Source organism: Malus sylvestris, chromosome 12 (assembly GCF_916048215.2).
Source record: "Malus sylvestris chromosome 12, drMalSylv7.2, whole genome shotgun sequence".
Lineage (NCBI taxonomy): Eukaryota > Viridiplantae > Streptophyta > Magnoliopsida > Rosales > Rosaceae > Malus > Malus sylvestris.
In genome coordinates, this window is record NC_062271.1 from 31,722,083 (window position 1) to 31,736,810 (window position 14,728).

Consider the following 14,728-nt stretch of genomic DNA (forward strand, 5'->3'; position numbering starts at 1 on the left):
TTGAAAATTTATCACATGTGCTCCACGTCGCCCAATTCATGTTGTCCACATGTTTGGCTTGGAAATTTGGCACATAAAGAATGTATACAGAGAAGAGAACCCTCCGGCAAGGTTTGTCGCAGAACAGTATTCATAGAACCCTCCACCAAGTTGTCACCAGAAAAAGAAAAAAGAAAACCCCCTCCACCAAGTTACCACAAAAGTTGAAGATGAAGAAGAAAAGGTGGGAACTTCTATAAAACCTCACAAGGCAATGCACAGAGTAAGGCTACCCCAATTTGTTCTCTTAATCATTTTTTGATCTCTCAAGTTTTCAACTTTCTAGCTGCCTCTCTGGGTAGTTATTTCTGGGAATGCTTAGCTCCTTCTTCTCTCTCTCTGCTTATAAAATCCTCCCCATTAATTATTTGATCTTCTTTATATAATTACTTTGAATGTTTATTTGCTTTGTTCTGTATTCATATCAATTCGAAGCTATGTATTTTGCTCCAAGAATGTGATCAAAGTAACCCAGTTGATCAATTTCTCTGGAAAGAACCCTACCATGATCAGATTTCCACTATATTAGGCGAACCCTTTTTGTAATTTTTGTAAATTTTCTGAATTCGAATGAAAGGATTCAACTTTCTTCATTTTCCTCAGCAACCAAGCAAACCAACAAGAATTAACACTTCAACAGGCTGGATTTTCTTAGAAAGAACACTTATTGCTACATAGATATGATTGCTCTGTTTTAAAGCCTCTTTTCTTTTTGATTTTCGGTTGCCCTTACTTTGATCCTTTGTTTTTATAGGCATAAGTGCTAGTTCTGCAATGGCTTACGTTCCACCACACAGGCGGCACTCGAAGGAATCAGAGAGGCCATTGCTGACTCCAGAGCTGCTTGCTCCTCAATCCAAGAAAAACTTAATTATCAAGCCATATAATAAGTCTAATGTGGGATGGACTGGAGATACAGTTTATGCAGACCATTCTATATTTAGATGGTGCGCCATCGGTTTGAACGACGAGAACCAGTTTCCATCTTCTGTTAATCTGGAGCCCGTTTCCTTGGAGTCTGCTGATCTGAATTTTGGAAAAAATCGTGTAGTTCTGATCAATACTAGTCTAATTAATGGTTAGAACCTCAATATTTCTTTTAGTGCGGTTATCTTATAACTTGTTACTTGGGTTATGGATTTGTGAGGATGATACTTTACAGAAGGCGGTGAGGTGAAATGGAATTTGCCAAGGAGCCCTTGGGAATCTATAACAGAAAATGTGCTGGAAGACTTACTTTCGACATTTAAACACGTGAGGAATGAAATGAAGTCTGCAAAGCTCAAAGAAGTACATCCATTTTTGGTTGCCAGAGTGGGGAAAGTACTCTTTCGCAGGTTAGATTCCCTCCTTATCTAATCCATTGGTTAGCTTTTGAGCCTCTTGTGCCATTCATTAACTTGATTGTGTCATGTGATTATTCATTAATTTGTTCTTTTAGCTGCCTCAGAATACCAGTTAAAGTAGAACAATAGTCTATGCTCTGATAAAAGGTCATATTTTGGCCCTTTAGCTTAAAGATATGGTGCCATGTTCGACGGTGAAGTAGGATTATGAAATTCTGCCCTTGTTTTTCAATACTTGATACAGTCATGTTTCGGTATTGATAATCACTGTCAGTCATCTCATATTTCACCTTAGTTTTGCAACAATGCTTAATCACTGCCAGTCATCTCATATTTCACCTTAGTTTTGCAACAATGGAAAAGAATGTTTAACTACTCAGTTGTGAAAGACAATTTTTTGTTGAAATCTTTATATCAGGAGCGCTTCAGTTAACATGGAATCCATCAGAAAAAAATTGTGTACTGAAATCTTGAAACAACAGAACCGATTATTTTACATAAACACTCCTGTTTCATATAAGGAAAAGATTGTGAACGAACTTGTCCCTAAAATTGGAGTTGATTTCGAAGAGGAGGAAGATATATACGAAGTACAGGTATTTCTTTTAGACACATCAACTTACTGAGTTCTGAGTTCATGTTTTCCAGAATTCTGACTGTAGCTATTGAATTGCTCATTTATTTTCTTCTTGTATAGTTGTCTGATTGTACGAGTCCAGATTCAACTCTCTTCTGCAGATGTCGGGTAATTAAAGAAGAGGGAAAGCTAGAACTCTGTGAGGCGAGTTTTCTAATTCATGCCAACTTGAAACCGTATATGTTGCATCAATATCATGATTGAGTTGCCACGATATTGATTAGATAATTTAGATATAATATATTATGCTGCAAAATATGAGTGTTGTATAACAAAACCCTCCAATTTTTTGAAATAATTCATGAGGAGCCTTTCCAGATCATTAATATTGTGCAGACTCTTCCCTCTCTTAATTTTCCCTGTTGCTTGGCTTAGGGTTCGCATCCTGAGACTTACATCGAAATGTCAACTTTGTTTCAGATCCAATCGAATCGAGTGCGTAACATGGTAGTGGACATTTCGTGCACTACTAAGAATCTGGACCTGAGTCTAGTGCTATACACGAGGAGACTCGCAACTAATCTGACTGTAAGCTGCTTCACCCAATCCTTTAGAAATTTACACTTTTAATCGTTATTTCAGCAAAGATACTAATTATGACCTATATTTATCTTCAAGCCACAATCAAAACAAAGAATAGGACTTTTTTCTAGAAATGTAACGGGACGATATGGGTTAACCATACTGGATCCCTGGCTGAACTTATGCTTCTTGGAATGAAGTTTCGTGATGTTTGGTCGGAGATACCTTTGTATGGTATAGCAAGCAGTTTAGCTACTTTGTATGGATTTTCCAGTGTGATTACGGTTTCAAGGGTTAAAATCTTAAAAAAAAAAACAATTTAATTGTTGCTATTTCAGGATGATAAGATGCGAAGCATTTCGGATCTGATTAATTCTGCGATTCTAGATCCAGACGTGAAGGGTGGATTGAGATGGCCCCAGGGGAAGGAGTCTTCTGGAAATAAATACAAAGTTGTTAGGGTTTGGCACATAATAGCAAATACGTATAGAAATTCATCACTGAGACTGGAAGTAAAACACACTGATCGATTTGATTTTAGAACCTTAACTGGGGGAGCTTCTTGGGGGACAAGTCTGGTACTGGAAAACGTCATGTCAAAGTTACAGGTAAACGCTGCCTTTTCTCTGGGACAATTTTTTTTCAGTTCATGTGCTGAAATTAAAGATTTGGCTGAAATCTCATTTTCTTTCAATTTTCAGGAAGAGAATGTCGAAGCCAGCTCAATTTCTGAGATACTCAAGGAAGATATGCAGTTGATATGGGATAACTTCTTAAGCTGTGAACCTTTTCTGACAGGAAATTGCATTGTAAATCAGTGATCACTGTCTTTCTATGCGACTGTACATCTGTCTACATCCCGAGTTTTATGTTCAACTTTCGGCATCCTTTGATGAATAATGAGTAGCTGTTTTAATGTTTCTAGCAATTCAGTTTGTATCTGGCACTGTTGATGGTTAATGACGTTTTTGAGATTTTACATTTCGATGACTTGATTGGTTTCTTTCTTCTAAGACAATTCTAGCCGTACATCTCTGGTTCGAAACTCCCCTCTCCTTGCATTATTATAGTAGTTTCGAACTCTCACCCCTTTCCCTAATAATAGTAAAAAAAATTATTTAAAAAAAAAAGTTTGTTTTTCTTGTTAGACAATTCATTAATTTGCCATGCATATGTCTAACTTGACTTAAATATGCAAGTATAACTTGACTTAAATATGCAAGTATTGAAGAATGTTGAAGCCCACATCGGAAAACTGACGGATTCAAATACAACTTACAGTGAATGGATATGCAAATAAATGCATCGAAGCCTTTTGTGTAAAATCTCACAGCTCAGGGTAAAACTTTGACCAAAAGCATATATCAGTTGAATATCAAAGTGCACAACGAATGAGACTAACAAAATAAGAATATTATTAAACTAATTAAGAATGCCGAAACGGATACAAAACCCTAAGAGGCTACATTGTGACTAGCTTATTCTCAACTGAATAACAAGCATGCTATTTATAATAAACTAACACTAACCCTAATGCTAACAGGCCAAGCCCAAACTAAAATTATAAGAAAACCCAAACAATATAATACCTAAAATACTAATATTTTCCAACACCCCCGTCAAACTCATGGCGGTATACGACATGAGTTTGCAAACAAGCAGATGCGGACTGGCTCTGTTAGGCGGACTAGCAGGCATGCAAACTTGACTTGACTTGACTGGCGAACTTGTAAACTTGACTTGACTGGCGAACTTGCAAACTTGACTTGACTTGACTGGCGAACTTGACTTGATTCTTGACTTGACTGACAAACTGGCAAACTGGTTCTTGATTCTTGACTTGATTCTTGATTCTTGACTTGATTCTTGATTCTGGCTGGCAAACTGGCTAGAGTTGAGAGTATGGAAAGAACCCGTCACTAAACGGACGAGATTTCTATATCTCAATTGTAGCAATGAACGAACAAACACAACTATCACTCGAGTGGGCCTAAAGCAAACTTAACCATTTTTTTTTTCTCTGCCCGTGTGGGCCTAAAGCAACAACAATTTTTTTCTTTCTCTTGGGACTTTTTCGAATGCTTTCCTCCAACAAACGACGTAACTTTTTCTTGCATTGGACAACAGTTTTTGTTTTTCTTTCTTTTCTTTTTTTTTTTAAATTTTTTGTTCTTTCTGGACTGACAATCTGGAAGTGTATGCCATACACCTTCAGTATTGGTGCGGCGGCGGTGCGAACAAACAACAACAAGCGGGTGGTTCTAAGGCAGCGGGTACAGCAGTAATGTGGTGGATCGATCAGATCGGCGGGTCGGGTTGGGGTTGCAGGCAACAGTCTGGTGCGGGTCGAGAGGGGTGCGGGTCGAAAGGGGTGCGGGGATGCGAGTTGTTGCAGCGGCGGTAGATCATGCAGGTGATGGTAGGTGTGGCCGACGAGTGATGCTGTGAAATGGTTCACATGCGGACGACGGGGGTATACTTGTACGAAGGCTGGTGGCTGGTGGGGAATGGGTTTCGATGCAGGTTTGAGATTTGGGTTCAACGCAGAGTGGCTCCCGAGCAGACAGATTCAAACAACAAAACCCTAACTAAAGACAAAACTGATACTGAACAGATAGACAAACAAATCGATATCAACCCCCAAAACAGATTAATTCTTGAAAGATTTAACCTGCTCTGATACCAAGTTGAATATCAGAGTGCACAACGAACGATACTAACAAAATAAGAATATTATTAAAAGAATGCCGAAACGGATACAAAACCCTAAGAGGTTACATTGTGACTAGCTTATTCTCAACTGAATAACAAGCATGCTATTTATAATAAACTAACCCTAATCCTAATGCTAACAGGCCAAGCCTAAACTAAAATTATAAGAAAACCCAAACAATATCATATATACTAAAACTCAAACCCCCTGATCACTGTGGATGACCAGTGTGTAGACGTTTTTGCCCCTCCGTTTTTCCTCTGTTTCTGTTGCTGTTTCCATCACGTTTCTGTACAGCGAAGTGTCGGATTTACCCTTTCTGGCCACGCGTCTCTCATCGCTTCACCTTCTGTTTCTCGACTCTTCTACTTCATTCCACGTTTTTCCATTTGTGTTCACTTCTCTCTCTCTCTCTCTCAAATCTCTGCTTCCGTCGCACTCGAAGTCCTTCTGTCGCTCTTCTCTTTCTAAAATCCATCTAAAAAAATGTATAATGGGTATTGTTTCTCTCTGCAGGTTACTCGAAGAAGTCTGTGAGGGGTCAATAGGAGAAGGTGGATTGCGTTTCAAAGTGCAAAAAATACAGGGCATGCATCTTTATGCGTTTCCAATCTTCCAAAAATTGTGTTCGTGGAGGCGATTTGAGACGGATTTGAAGCTCGTCTACAGAGATTTTATTCAATTTGGTGGATTTGGGTAAGAAACTAAGAAACCCTAATATTTTCTTTTGGTTTTAAGAGAACTAAGCAGATTTTTGCGTTTGGATTGATGGAAATCATTCGAGAAAAGATTCTTGGAATTCTTGATCGTTTGGTGAAATAAGCAGAATTTTTATTTGCCATGTTTATTTGTATTGTGAATCCGATGGGGGATGGCTATGAAATAAGCAGAATTTTTAATATTTGATGTGGTTCGGTTTTTGGTTTCAGAAATTTGTACCAATTTGGTTTCGATTGGAATTTCTGGGCTCATCTAATCCAACGTTTCCAGGTGAGAAAGTTGCTTAAATTTCGATTTTTAGATTGATTTGAAGGAATTTCTTGCCCAGAAAAGCTAGGGTTTCCTGGTAAGTTTTTCAAGTCTTTCATCTTGGGGGTTTTGTTTTGTTCAAATATGGGGTTTTGTGATTTTGGATTTACAAATGGATTGAAATTTCGATTTCACCTCCCACTCGGAACCTGATACTCAGTCACCTTTAGAGCAGCTTCCTTCTCTCTTTTTCTCCAACCATGGTTGCTGATCCACAGGGCATCAAGGTGAGTTTTATTTTGGCCATATTTTTTAGATTTTTTCTGTTTGGTAGCTTAGAAAATGTGATCCCATGTTTTAGTTTTGGTGTTTTTGTGATTTTCGATTCGTAGGTTTTCAGATTTGATGGCGTTTGTTTCTGTGCTCAAGGTAAGCAATTTAAACTTCTGGGGTTATTCAATTCAAAGTTTTCAATTTATAATTTAGTTTAGTTTTTTATAATCGGAGTTCAGTTTGGTATTTCGTTTGCATTTTGATTATATTGAAATGTGAGTTTCTGTTTGGGTTTGATATTTTTCCTATATATCGTGATTGAGTTGTGGTCTTAGAACTGAGTGTAAGAGACATGTATGTTTGGTATCCAACTAAGTTGGACAACCAAACCAATTGAAATAAAGTAGGATGTTTTTAATGATTTGAAGAACTGAGCTGCACTACATGAGCATCTGCTGATAATGTATGACCTTCTTTTGATGCTTTCCAGTTCAATCAAAGCAAATTAGACAAAATCATGAATTAATTAAATGTGGTGTCTTCCTTTCTCCTCTGTTTCTTTTGCTGTTGGGTGAAAGTGAGCATGGGTATATGATAACCTATTTAAAAGGAAAGCTGGAGAGAGAGAGGGTAATAAAGTAGGTCTATACAGGGACCCAGAAGTCAAGGCATACTGACAGAGAAAAATACACAGATTGGTATGGTAAAAATGAAAAGAAAGTTTCCCCTTTCCTTTTATTAGTTTTAGGGTTGGGTCGAACCCAATAGAATATAGAAAATGAAGTGTTAAGGTGAGTTGATGTCGATTTTAGATATGTAATCGGTGCGTAATCAATTTTGAATACAGCATGTGGAACACTTTGAATTCAGGTCGTCTTTTTTTTCCCTTTTTTCTTTCTATTTATTTAACTTCTGATTGGCTGCTTTATTTGTTTTTCCAGATTATATAATTTAATCTTCTCTAAAAACTTCTGTGTCGTCCACTGTCATCCGCTTCCGCTCCTTGACTCGCTTGATTTTTAGTTTTCGGACTCTGATTTTGTACATGTGTTAGCAATTGATTGCCTTCTTTTGGAAAAATGCTAATCGAAAACTGAATTTGGATTGTATGATTAGTGGTTTTTGTTCTTCATTTTACTGACATTTTGGTCCATTTTCCCCAATTCTCTCTCGCAGCAAAATCACCGCCACCACCCAACAAACCCATGAGCTGGAATTTCAATTACTGTGCATGAAGGGAGGTAAAGTTGTTATCTCTCTACAAAGTGTAGATTTTTTATTTCAGGTTTCATTTGTTTGTATTGGGTAACTTGAATTTTGCTTCAAATTGTAGTAATTGCCATGCAAATTTACTTTTTTTGTGTGAAATTGGAGAGTTTCGGTTTTGAAAGTTATATTTGCAAATATGAAAAGAGCTTATATAAAAACATGGAGGAACTGTGTGTTTAATTATCATTAAACGCTACCTTTTAGCTATGTAATGTAGAGGCTGTTAAAAAGAAATTTTATATCATGTTTTGGTTTTGTTTCATTTTTTTATCTTCGGCCTTTGTTGTGTAAACTTGGTTGTGCCTTATTTCTTCTGCCTTTTTGTAACTTTTTTTTTCATATCTCAAATAAAATTTGTATTTCTTGATTTTGTTTGTCCAGTTCAGACGAGAACAGTGTTTTCATGTTCTCCCCAACATCAACAAGCGCTTTGTTTGTGCTGAGGAAGCACTACTCAACCCTTCTCTACCATTATGAACAGGTTCACCTTTTAGGCACAGGGTCCTTTATCTACCCCCACACAATCTTCTATATTTAATCTTTTGTAACATAATCTTTTATACCTTTCAAACATAATTTTTCATACGATTCTTAATCCCGCAGCAACGCCCGGGTAGCATTTTCTAGTAATACCTAAAATACTAATATTTTCCAACAATATCTGTGATATTCATAGGTGGTACTTGAAAGCATGCTATATTATCTTCAAAGGTTAATTTGGTTTCTTTCTCTGTAACTCTGAGGACCCCTTCAATGAACCTGGAATCTATAAGGGAAGGTTTGGATACTGAAAGGATAAAGAGGTGATGGCTATTATTACTTTGGTCAAAAGTTATTGGAAGTTTATATTTGGAGAAACTCAGAAGGCAATGCGAAGAGCAAAAGCCATAAATATTAGTCTTTAAAGACTCATGTCCAAGAGTGCATGTTTATATAAGTTTTGGTCTAGGCTTTCAAGTTTTCAACTTTCTACCTGCGCCTGCGTACTGATTACTGTGTAAGACCCCCTCTCCTCCTCCTCCTCCTCCTCCTCCTCCTCCTCCTCCTCCTTTTTCTACAAATTGAATGTCTTAATATTATTGATCTCAATCCCTCATTCTCCCACTAGAGCCAACACTTATTTAACACAATACTTATTGACATGAAATCATACTTGTTTAATACTAAGTTCTTCATGGATATTAGCTTTTGACTGAAATTTGTAATTGTGTGAATGTTTTAAGTTATAAATCGCTTATTTTGTTAATACTAAACTCATGGCCATTTAAGTATGATTTCTCATGTGCTTATGGGAGTGGTGTACTTTGCTCAATGAGGATTTTGTCGTTACACCGTGGGATGATGGTTATGAAATTCTGATATTAGAATGTTAAGTTTTAGTGATACGTTACGAAGAAAGTTTAGATTTTATTTTAAAATTAATTGACAGTATTATGAGAAGTTTTATTTTTTATTTTTATAAATGTGGAACTTGCTATTACCATGTCATCATTTAACAGTTAATAAATTTTCTAATGGATATATGAAATTATACCTATACTAAAACCCCAAAACCGTGTTATTGTTCACGGACAGTGCGCGGGCCAAAATGCCCCTTAAGTTGGTCTTCAGCCATTCCTTTTTGTCTTTTTTTGTACAGTAAAATCCCGAATTTGACCTCATTTTGTGCTATTTGCCGGTTATGCATGGCTTGGACTTTGTTTCCGGGCCTGGGTTTTGTGTTTTCTAGGAAAGATGATTTACTTTTTTTATTCTACACGTATGTCTATCTGACTTGCTTTTGGTTGGTAGTTGTGCTCTTTGACCCTGTTTTTAGTTTTCTAACGTTGCACGCAAGATTTAGGACTTGGATTGTCTGCCCTCTTAGTTATGGTGCCCTTCCATGCCCTCCTATTTTGTGCGGTCACGGTTAAGCCACGTCAATATTTTATATTAATTTTTTAATAAGATAATAAGACAAAAAATAATAAAAATATAAAATATTGACGTGGCTTAATCGTGACCGTACAAAATAGGAGGGCATGGAAGGGCACCACAACTAGGAGGGCAGACAATCCAAGTCCCAAGATTTATGGCACAAAAACAGATCAAAAATGATAAAGTAATGGGTTGTTGGACAAAAAAATAAGATTAAAAAATGTCAGGAGTTAAGCCCAAGCAGATGATTTATAGCACAAAAAAGAATAAAAAATTATAAAAAAATTGGTTAGAGAGTAAAAAAATGATTAAAAAATGTGAAAAGCTGGTTTGGTGTGTTTGATTATTGTTTTTAAATATTTTCTCCTTTTAGCATACCCATGTATAGCTGTTGGGAAAACAAAATATTTTTTTTTTAAAATGTGATTAAAACAGGGCCACGTGGGTTGTGGCACAACTAACAATAAAAATTTATACCTTCTTAATTTTTTAAATCCATGTATAGCTGGTGGATGGACTGAAAAAATATTAAAAAATATGATGCACAGTAAATTTAACGGGGCCTCTCTTATACCACGTGTTGGTCACTGTGAGGTTTGTTATATATATATATATTATACCTATACTAAAACCCCAACGACGTGGTACTGTTCACGGACAGTGCACGGACTAAAATGCCCCTCGATTTGATTTTTGCCATCTTTTCCACAGTGAAAAGACTGCCTTGCCCTCAAAGGCCACGGGTTGATACTTTCCTGTTTCCTTTTTTTTTTTCTATATTGTTGTAGCTATCTACTAAAGCAGTTCCCGTCCACTGTTCATCATGTGAGAGGGCTACTGTTCATCATGTGTATCTTCTTTTAAATTCTGACTCCCTCTTCGATTCCAGCGTTTTTCCCTTACCTAATCCACACCTGGCAGCAAATGGTACCTGCCTTTCCATAAAAAAATAATTAAAAAACCATACCTGATCCACATCCGGCAGCAATGATGCATGCCTTTCCACCAAAAAATAATTAAAAAACCAAAAATCTGGAACATGCAGAAAAAAATGGATAGAAAAGGGGAAAAAGAAATAGAGAGAGAGAAAGAAAAGCTGAGCATGGATTGTGAGAGAGGGTGTCTATCACTAGAAAAAAAAAAATTAAAAAACACAACATCATGGCATCTGGAACAGTTCCCCACCACTGTTCATCACGTCTTTCCTTTCTTCCGCACATCGTTCCTCGCAATTCCTCTAATTTTTGCCCACGCGTTCATCGCTGTGCACACCTCCTCTTCAATCATCATGTCCACGCGTCGATCATCGTCGAAGGGCTCTGCTTCGACTCCTTCTCGACTTTTCCTCTAACTCTCCTTCACTTTGCGGTCTTCTCTCATCTCTCACTCTTTCTCATGCTTTCTTTCTCTACCCAAGAAGCCTTCCATGCATTTCGATCTCTCCCACAAACCCTTATGTTGCTAAAGCTTGCCTTCCCTCGCTCTCCGATCTCGATTTCTCTCTCACTTTCGTGCTGAAAAAGACCAACCCAGTAGAAATTTCTGCAGTTCTCTCTCTCAAAAACTATAAATCACAGCGGCCAAACTCCAGAAAAATAAAAATAAATAAATAAATGGAATTTGAAAAGCCATTTGCTTTTCCTTGGATTTGGGTTTTCCTTCGATTTCTACACTGTCCAAAACTAGCGGCGTGGATCAAGCTAGGGTTTTCTCTGAGCCGCGATTGTTGCTCTGTCCTCCGCGCGTCCGTCACTGTAAGTCCTTTTTTTTTCCAGAATTTTCAATGCATCGTTTTCTCTTCGTGTCTAACTTTTGTGTGTCTCTGTTATAAAATGTTGACGCCAAAGGTTTGTTGCTGAAAAATTGCGGCTACAAGATTTTTCAGATTTTCCAATTTCGTTGCCAAAAAAAAAAAAAAAACTCCGACGACCAGCGTTTTGTGGTGAGTTTTCCAGTTTTGTCTATGCTCTTTTTTCTAATTTTGGATTTGCAAATGAGTATTCTTTTTTCTTTGTTCCTTCGTGACTTGCATGCTGCTATATAATTTGGTTCTGTTTTTGTTTGTTCTCAAAGTTTGGTGTGTGGGAATCCGTTAATGCTTCATTTTTGCTCTGTACCAAGAGTTGTTTTCTTCTTTCTTATGGTTGTGAATATATGTATGTGAACATATAAAACCTTCGTTTGGAGTGAATCGAAAAGCTTACTACGATAAAATTATATTTTGTGGTACTTGAATATTAGCCCATGGTATAATCAGTTTCTACTCAAAGTCTAGAAATCAAAGGACCCCAAATTTGCCAGAAAACGAGTAGAGGTTGGTTGTCCTGCAATCTAACCTCAATAATTATGGTTTTCACTTTATAAATTCTGGATTTTTTTTACTTAATTGTTTGGACTTTGAATTGGCAGATGAGGTTATATTAAGTTTTGAACTTTGATTTTTGTTTTGTGTGATTGCAGAGCAAGGAGAATTGACCCCAGTTAGCTCCAACCTTGCGGTAAACTTTTCTTTTTGTTTAGAGTTATGAGAATTCTTATAGAAAAAATTAGAAAAACTCATATTATAATTTTTGGTTTAAATATGTTTTTAATTTGGTCCACCATGTTATGTTTGTTAACAAGAACCTATAAGAGTCTCAAATTCAGTTTCGAACTCTGACTAAAAATGGAACTTGGTGCCTCCTCAGCCCTCAAAATTTAAGTAACCCCATGATTTTTACATTACTGCGTTCGTTTTCTCTACTAATTATTGTTATATGAATTGTATTCTTCTATTAAAAATGATTAATTACACTATCCAAAAAAATAAAAAATAAAAAACCTCATGCATTGCAGGTTTGGGATGATAGTTTAAAATCAATATGCTCATTAACCAGTCTGAGAACCTAATTTGGGAAGTGGGTTTTAAAGTTTCAATAGTTTCGTTATGTGTAATTTTCTTGCTTTGCCTACTAAGAATCTAATAACCAAATGCTTAGTTATTTTCTCCAAATGGTTTTCGATTTGTTGTAGGTAAACGAGGGCTACTCTACTGTTTATGCAGCAGGGGAAGGGAAGGGAAGTAAAAATTATAAGCAAATGCGTATAAGTTACAAGCTTTTAATTAAAAATAGAAATGGAGTGACAACAAACAAAATATAGGTAAAATGGACGACTACATTCTTTCTATTTAAATATAAATCAATTGATTAAGTTTGTGTCTATACAAGTTTAAAATGAAGTTATGTGTTGATTTTAAAAGAACTATGCATGCTGGATTTTTATAGAAGTGTCATGAAAGTTTTATACCAAACTTTTTACAGGGATTAAGTTCATTTAAGTATGGGTCGTTTTGTATTTGAAATCTGAAAGGAGAAACAGAAATTACAAGAAGAAGAGGAAGATTGCGTTCCGATCATGGCCTTCTCTTCCTGCCTCTTATCCAAATCCTGACAAGTTAGTTACTCAACCTTCACTTCTCATCCGTCTCCTTTTTTTTTTCTTTTTTTTATATTGTTTGGCTTCTGAGATTTGAGAAAATTAGGACATTTAAAGATTTTGATTTCAGTTTAAATTTTCTTAAATTTATTGATTATTAGATGACATAGTTTGTGATATACTGTAATTGATTTGAGTGATTATAATTTTAATTTTTCATGGTTAGAGCGGCATCGCGATGAAATGGGTATGAATTAACATATTTTGTGCGTTTGAATCCTCAATGAAGTTGTTTACTACAGTAATTGTGTTTGTTTGATAATAGGGATCTTATTGAAAAGCAAGGAAGAAGAATTGAATTAGATTATTGCGGGGCTCAGGAAAAACTATGCTTCTTTACAAGAGAAATTTACGAAATAAGAGTTGGATAAGATGGTAAGTAGATGGGTTTGGTATTCATTGTGGCTGAATTTAGGTAACTTCTGTACATTATTAAATGTTTGAATATGTCTATCAGGCTGCAATGGAATCTCTCATTATGGAAAGAGAGGCTAGACTTGAAATTGAGCGACAACAAAATTCCCTCTCATATGAGCACAGGAGAGTTCAAAGAGAGCTTTCAAGTGCTACTCAGAAGGTAGGCTCCATGTGCAATTGTTCTTGCTATTTAGGCAATTTCCTGGAACATTGAGTAGAAAAACAAATTAGAATTTTGTTGGTTTTTTCTTTTATGAAGTGTAAGCGTTAATGCATTTCATCCTAATATGCAACTTATATTAGTATCGCATTTTGAAAGGTTAGCATCTCAAGTGAACCAAATTTACCATTTTCCATTTAAATGAATTTTAAGATAACCTCCGGTCCATGTTTGTTTAACAATTTGTTATAATTCATTATAGTTTTCAAAAAGGTCGTGCATAATTCTTGCTGAACTTGGTTTGGGTTTTTTTTGTTTACGGATGGAGTGAGTTAATCACAGTTCTATCCGGTTAGTCATGTTCCCATTGTTGCATGACTTTTTGAACAGAAAACAAGGTTTATTATTTCAATTTCCACATCTACTTTTGATTTGGTAGATGTTGATTAATCTCATCTGTACCTGTTACTATTTTGTGGCTATATATGATTTATATGACTTCCCAATTCTATATAATTAGTACCATTGAAATACATTTGGCATACGTTAATTCTGCCTTTCTACAATTTCTACAATTTCTCATTGCTGCTTAAGTGGAACAAAATTAACTCAAACATTGCTTACGAAGAGAATGAAGTTGCATAATCTTTCATGAAATTTTCAATCCCGCAGCAACGCGCGGGCACAAATATCTAGTATACACTAAAACCCAAACCGATGGTTACTGTTCTAGAGCAGTGTGCGGACCAAAATGCCCCTCAAGTTAGTCTTCAGCAGTTACTTTTTGTCTTTTTGTACAGTAAAATCCCGAATTTGCCCTTTCTATTCACCCGTTCCTCCATCTGTGGAGTCTTTCTTTTAGTCTTTTTTTTAATTCTTTAAACCTAGCTGGTGGGCAGACAAAAAAATATTAAAACAATGTGATTAAAACCGGGCCACATGGTTTGTGGCACAACAAACAATAAAAATTTATACCTTCCTAATTTTTT

At 36.2% G+C, this 14,728-nt stretch overlaps 2 protein-coding genes and 1 long non-coding RNA gene across 15 annotated transcripts; 2 read left to right on the forward strand and 1 right to left on the reverse strand.

Moving 5' to 3' along the window:
• Positions 1–127: 127 nt before the first annotated feature.
• On the forward strand, positions 128–3,525 carry LOC126593978 (uncharacterized). 3 transcript variants are annotated; one of them, XM_050260169.1, is made up of 8 exons: positions 128–262; positions 794–1,117; positions 1,202–1,376; positions 1,804–1,981; positions 2,083–2,166; positions 2,443–2,550; positions 2,883–3,152; positions 3,246–3,525. In XM_050260169.1, exons 2-8 carry the CDS (start codon positions 814–816, stop codon positions 3,363–3,365), a joined length of 1,239 nt encoding a protein of 412 aa, XP_050116126.1. In that variant the 5' UTR covers positions 128–262; positions 794–813; the 3' UTR covers positions 3,366–3,525. The 3 variants fall into 3 exon arrangements, with proteins under 3 accessions (XP_050116126.1, XP_050116125.1, XP_050116127.1); XM_050260168.1 differs by lacking the exon at positions 128–262 and adding an exon at positions 271–337; XM_050260170.1 differs by lacking the exon at positions 128–262 and having other exon boundaries at positions 345–1,117; positions 1,205–1,376.
• A 2,110-nt stretch (positions 3,526–5,635) lies between these two features.
• Positions 5,636–14,423, forward strand: LOC126593983 (uncharacterized). Of its 11 annotated transcripts, XR_007613085.1 has the most exons (8): positions 6,187–6,655; positions 7,676–7,740; positions 8,150–8,765; positions 11,927–11,999; positions 12,146–12,183; positions 12,698–12,826; positions 12,988–13,120; positions 13,428–13,541. XR_007613085.1 is itself a non-coding variant. In XM_050260185.1 (6 exons), the coding sequence occupies exons 1-5, from the start codon at positions 5,751–5,753 to the stop codon at positions 7,732–7,734; spliced, it is 417 nt and encodes a 138-aa protein (XP_050116142.1). In that variant the 5' UTR covers positions 5,636–5,750; the 3' UTR covers positions 7,735–7,740; positions 8,150–8,737. The 11 variants fall into 11 exon arrangements, 2 of the variants coding, with proteins under 2 accessions (XP_050116142.1, XP_050116143.1); XR_007613080.1 differs by lacking the exons at positions 11,927–11,999; positions 12,146–12,183; positions 12,698–12,826; positions 12,988–13,120; positions 13,428–13,541 and adding exons at positions 5,636–5,953; positions 14,412–14,423 and having other exon boundaries at positions 6,187–6,247; positions 6,457–6,513; positions 6,619–6,655; positions 8,150–8,249; XR_007613084.1 differs by lacking the exons at positions 11,927–11,999; positions 12,146–12,183; positions 12,698–12,826; positions 12,988–13,120; positions 13,428–13,541 and adding exons at positions 5,636–5,953; positions 14,412–14,423 and having other exon boundaries at positions 6,187–6,247; positions 6,457–6,513; positions 6,619–6,655; positions 8,155–8,249.
• LOC126593985 (uncharacterized) lies at positions 12,914–14,680 on the reverse strand. Its single transcript, XR_007613089.1, has 2 exons — positions 14,364–14,680; positions 12,914–13,781 (listed from the first exon to the last, which is right to left on the reverse strand). It is a non-coding gene; the product is annotated as an uncharacterized LOC126593985 (long non-coding RNA).
• Positions 14,681–14,728: the final 48 nt, after the last annotated feature.

Coding starts and splice junctions, on each gene's coding strand:
- LOC126593983 (XM_050260185.1), top strand. CDS start 5,751: ATGGGTATTGTTTCTCTCTGCAGGTTACTCGAAGAAGTCTGTGAGGGG. Junction 6,248..6,456: donor ATCTAATCCAACGTTTCCAG/GTGAGAAAGTTG, acceptor AGTCACCTTTAG/AGCAGCTTCCTTCTCTCTTT. Junction 6,656..7,675: donor CGTTTGTTTCTGTGCTCAAG/GTAAGCAATTTA, acceptor TCTCTCTCGCAG/CAAAATCACCGCCACCACCC.
- LOC126593978 (XM_050260169.1), top strand. CDS start 814: ATGGCTTACGTTCCACCACACAGGCGGCACTCGAAGGAATCAGAGAGG. Junction 1,377..1,803: donor GGGAAAGTACTCTTTCGCAG/GTTAGATTCCCT, acceptor TCTTTATATCAG/GAGCGCTTCAGTTAACATGG. Junction 3,153..3,245: donor ACGTCATGTCAAAGTTACAG/GTAAACGCTGCC, acceptor TTCAATTTTCAG/GAAGAGAATGTCGAAGCCAG.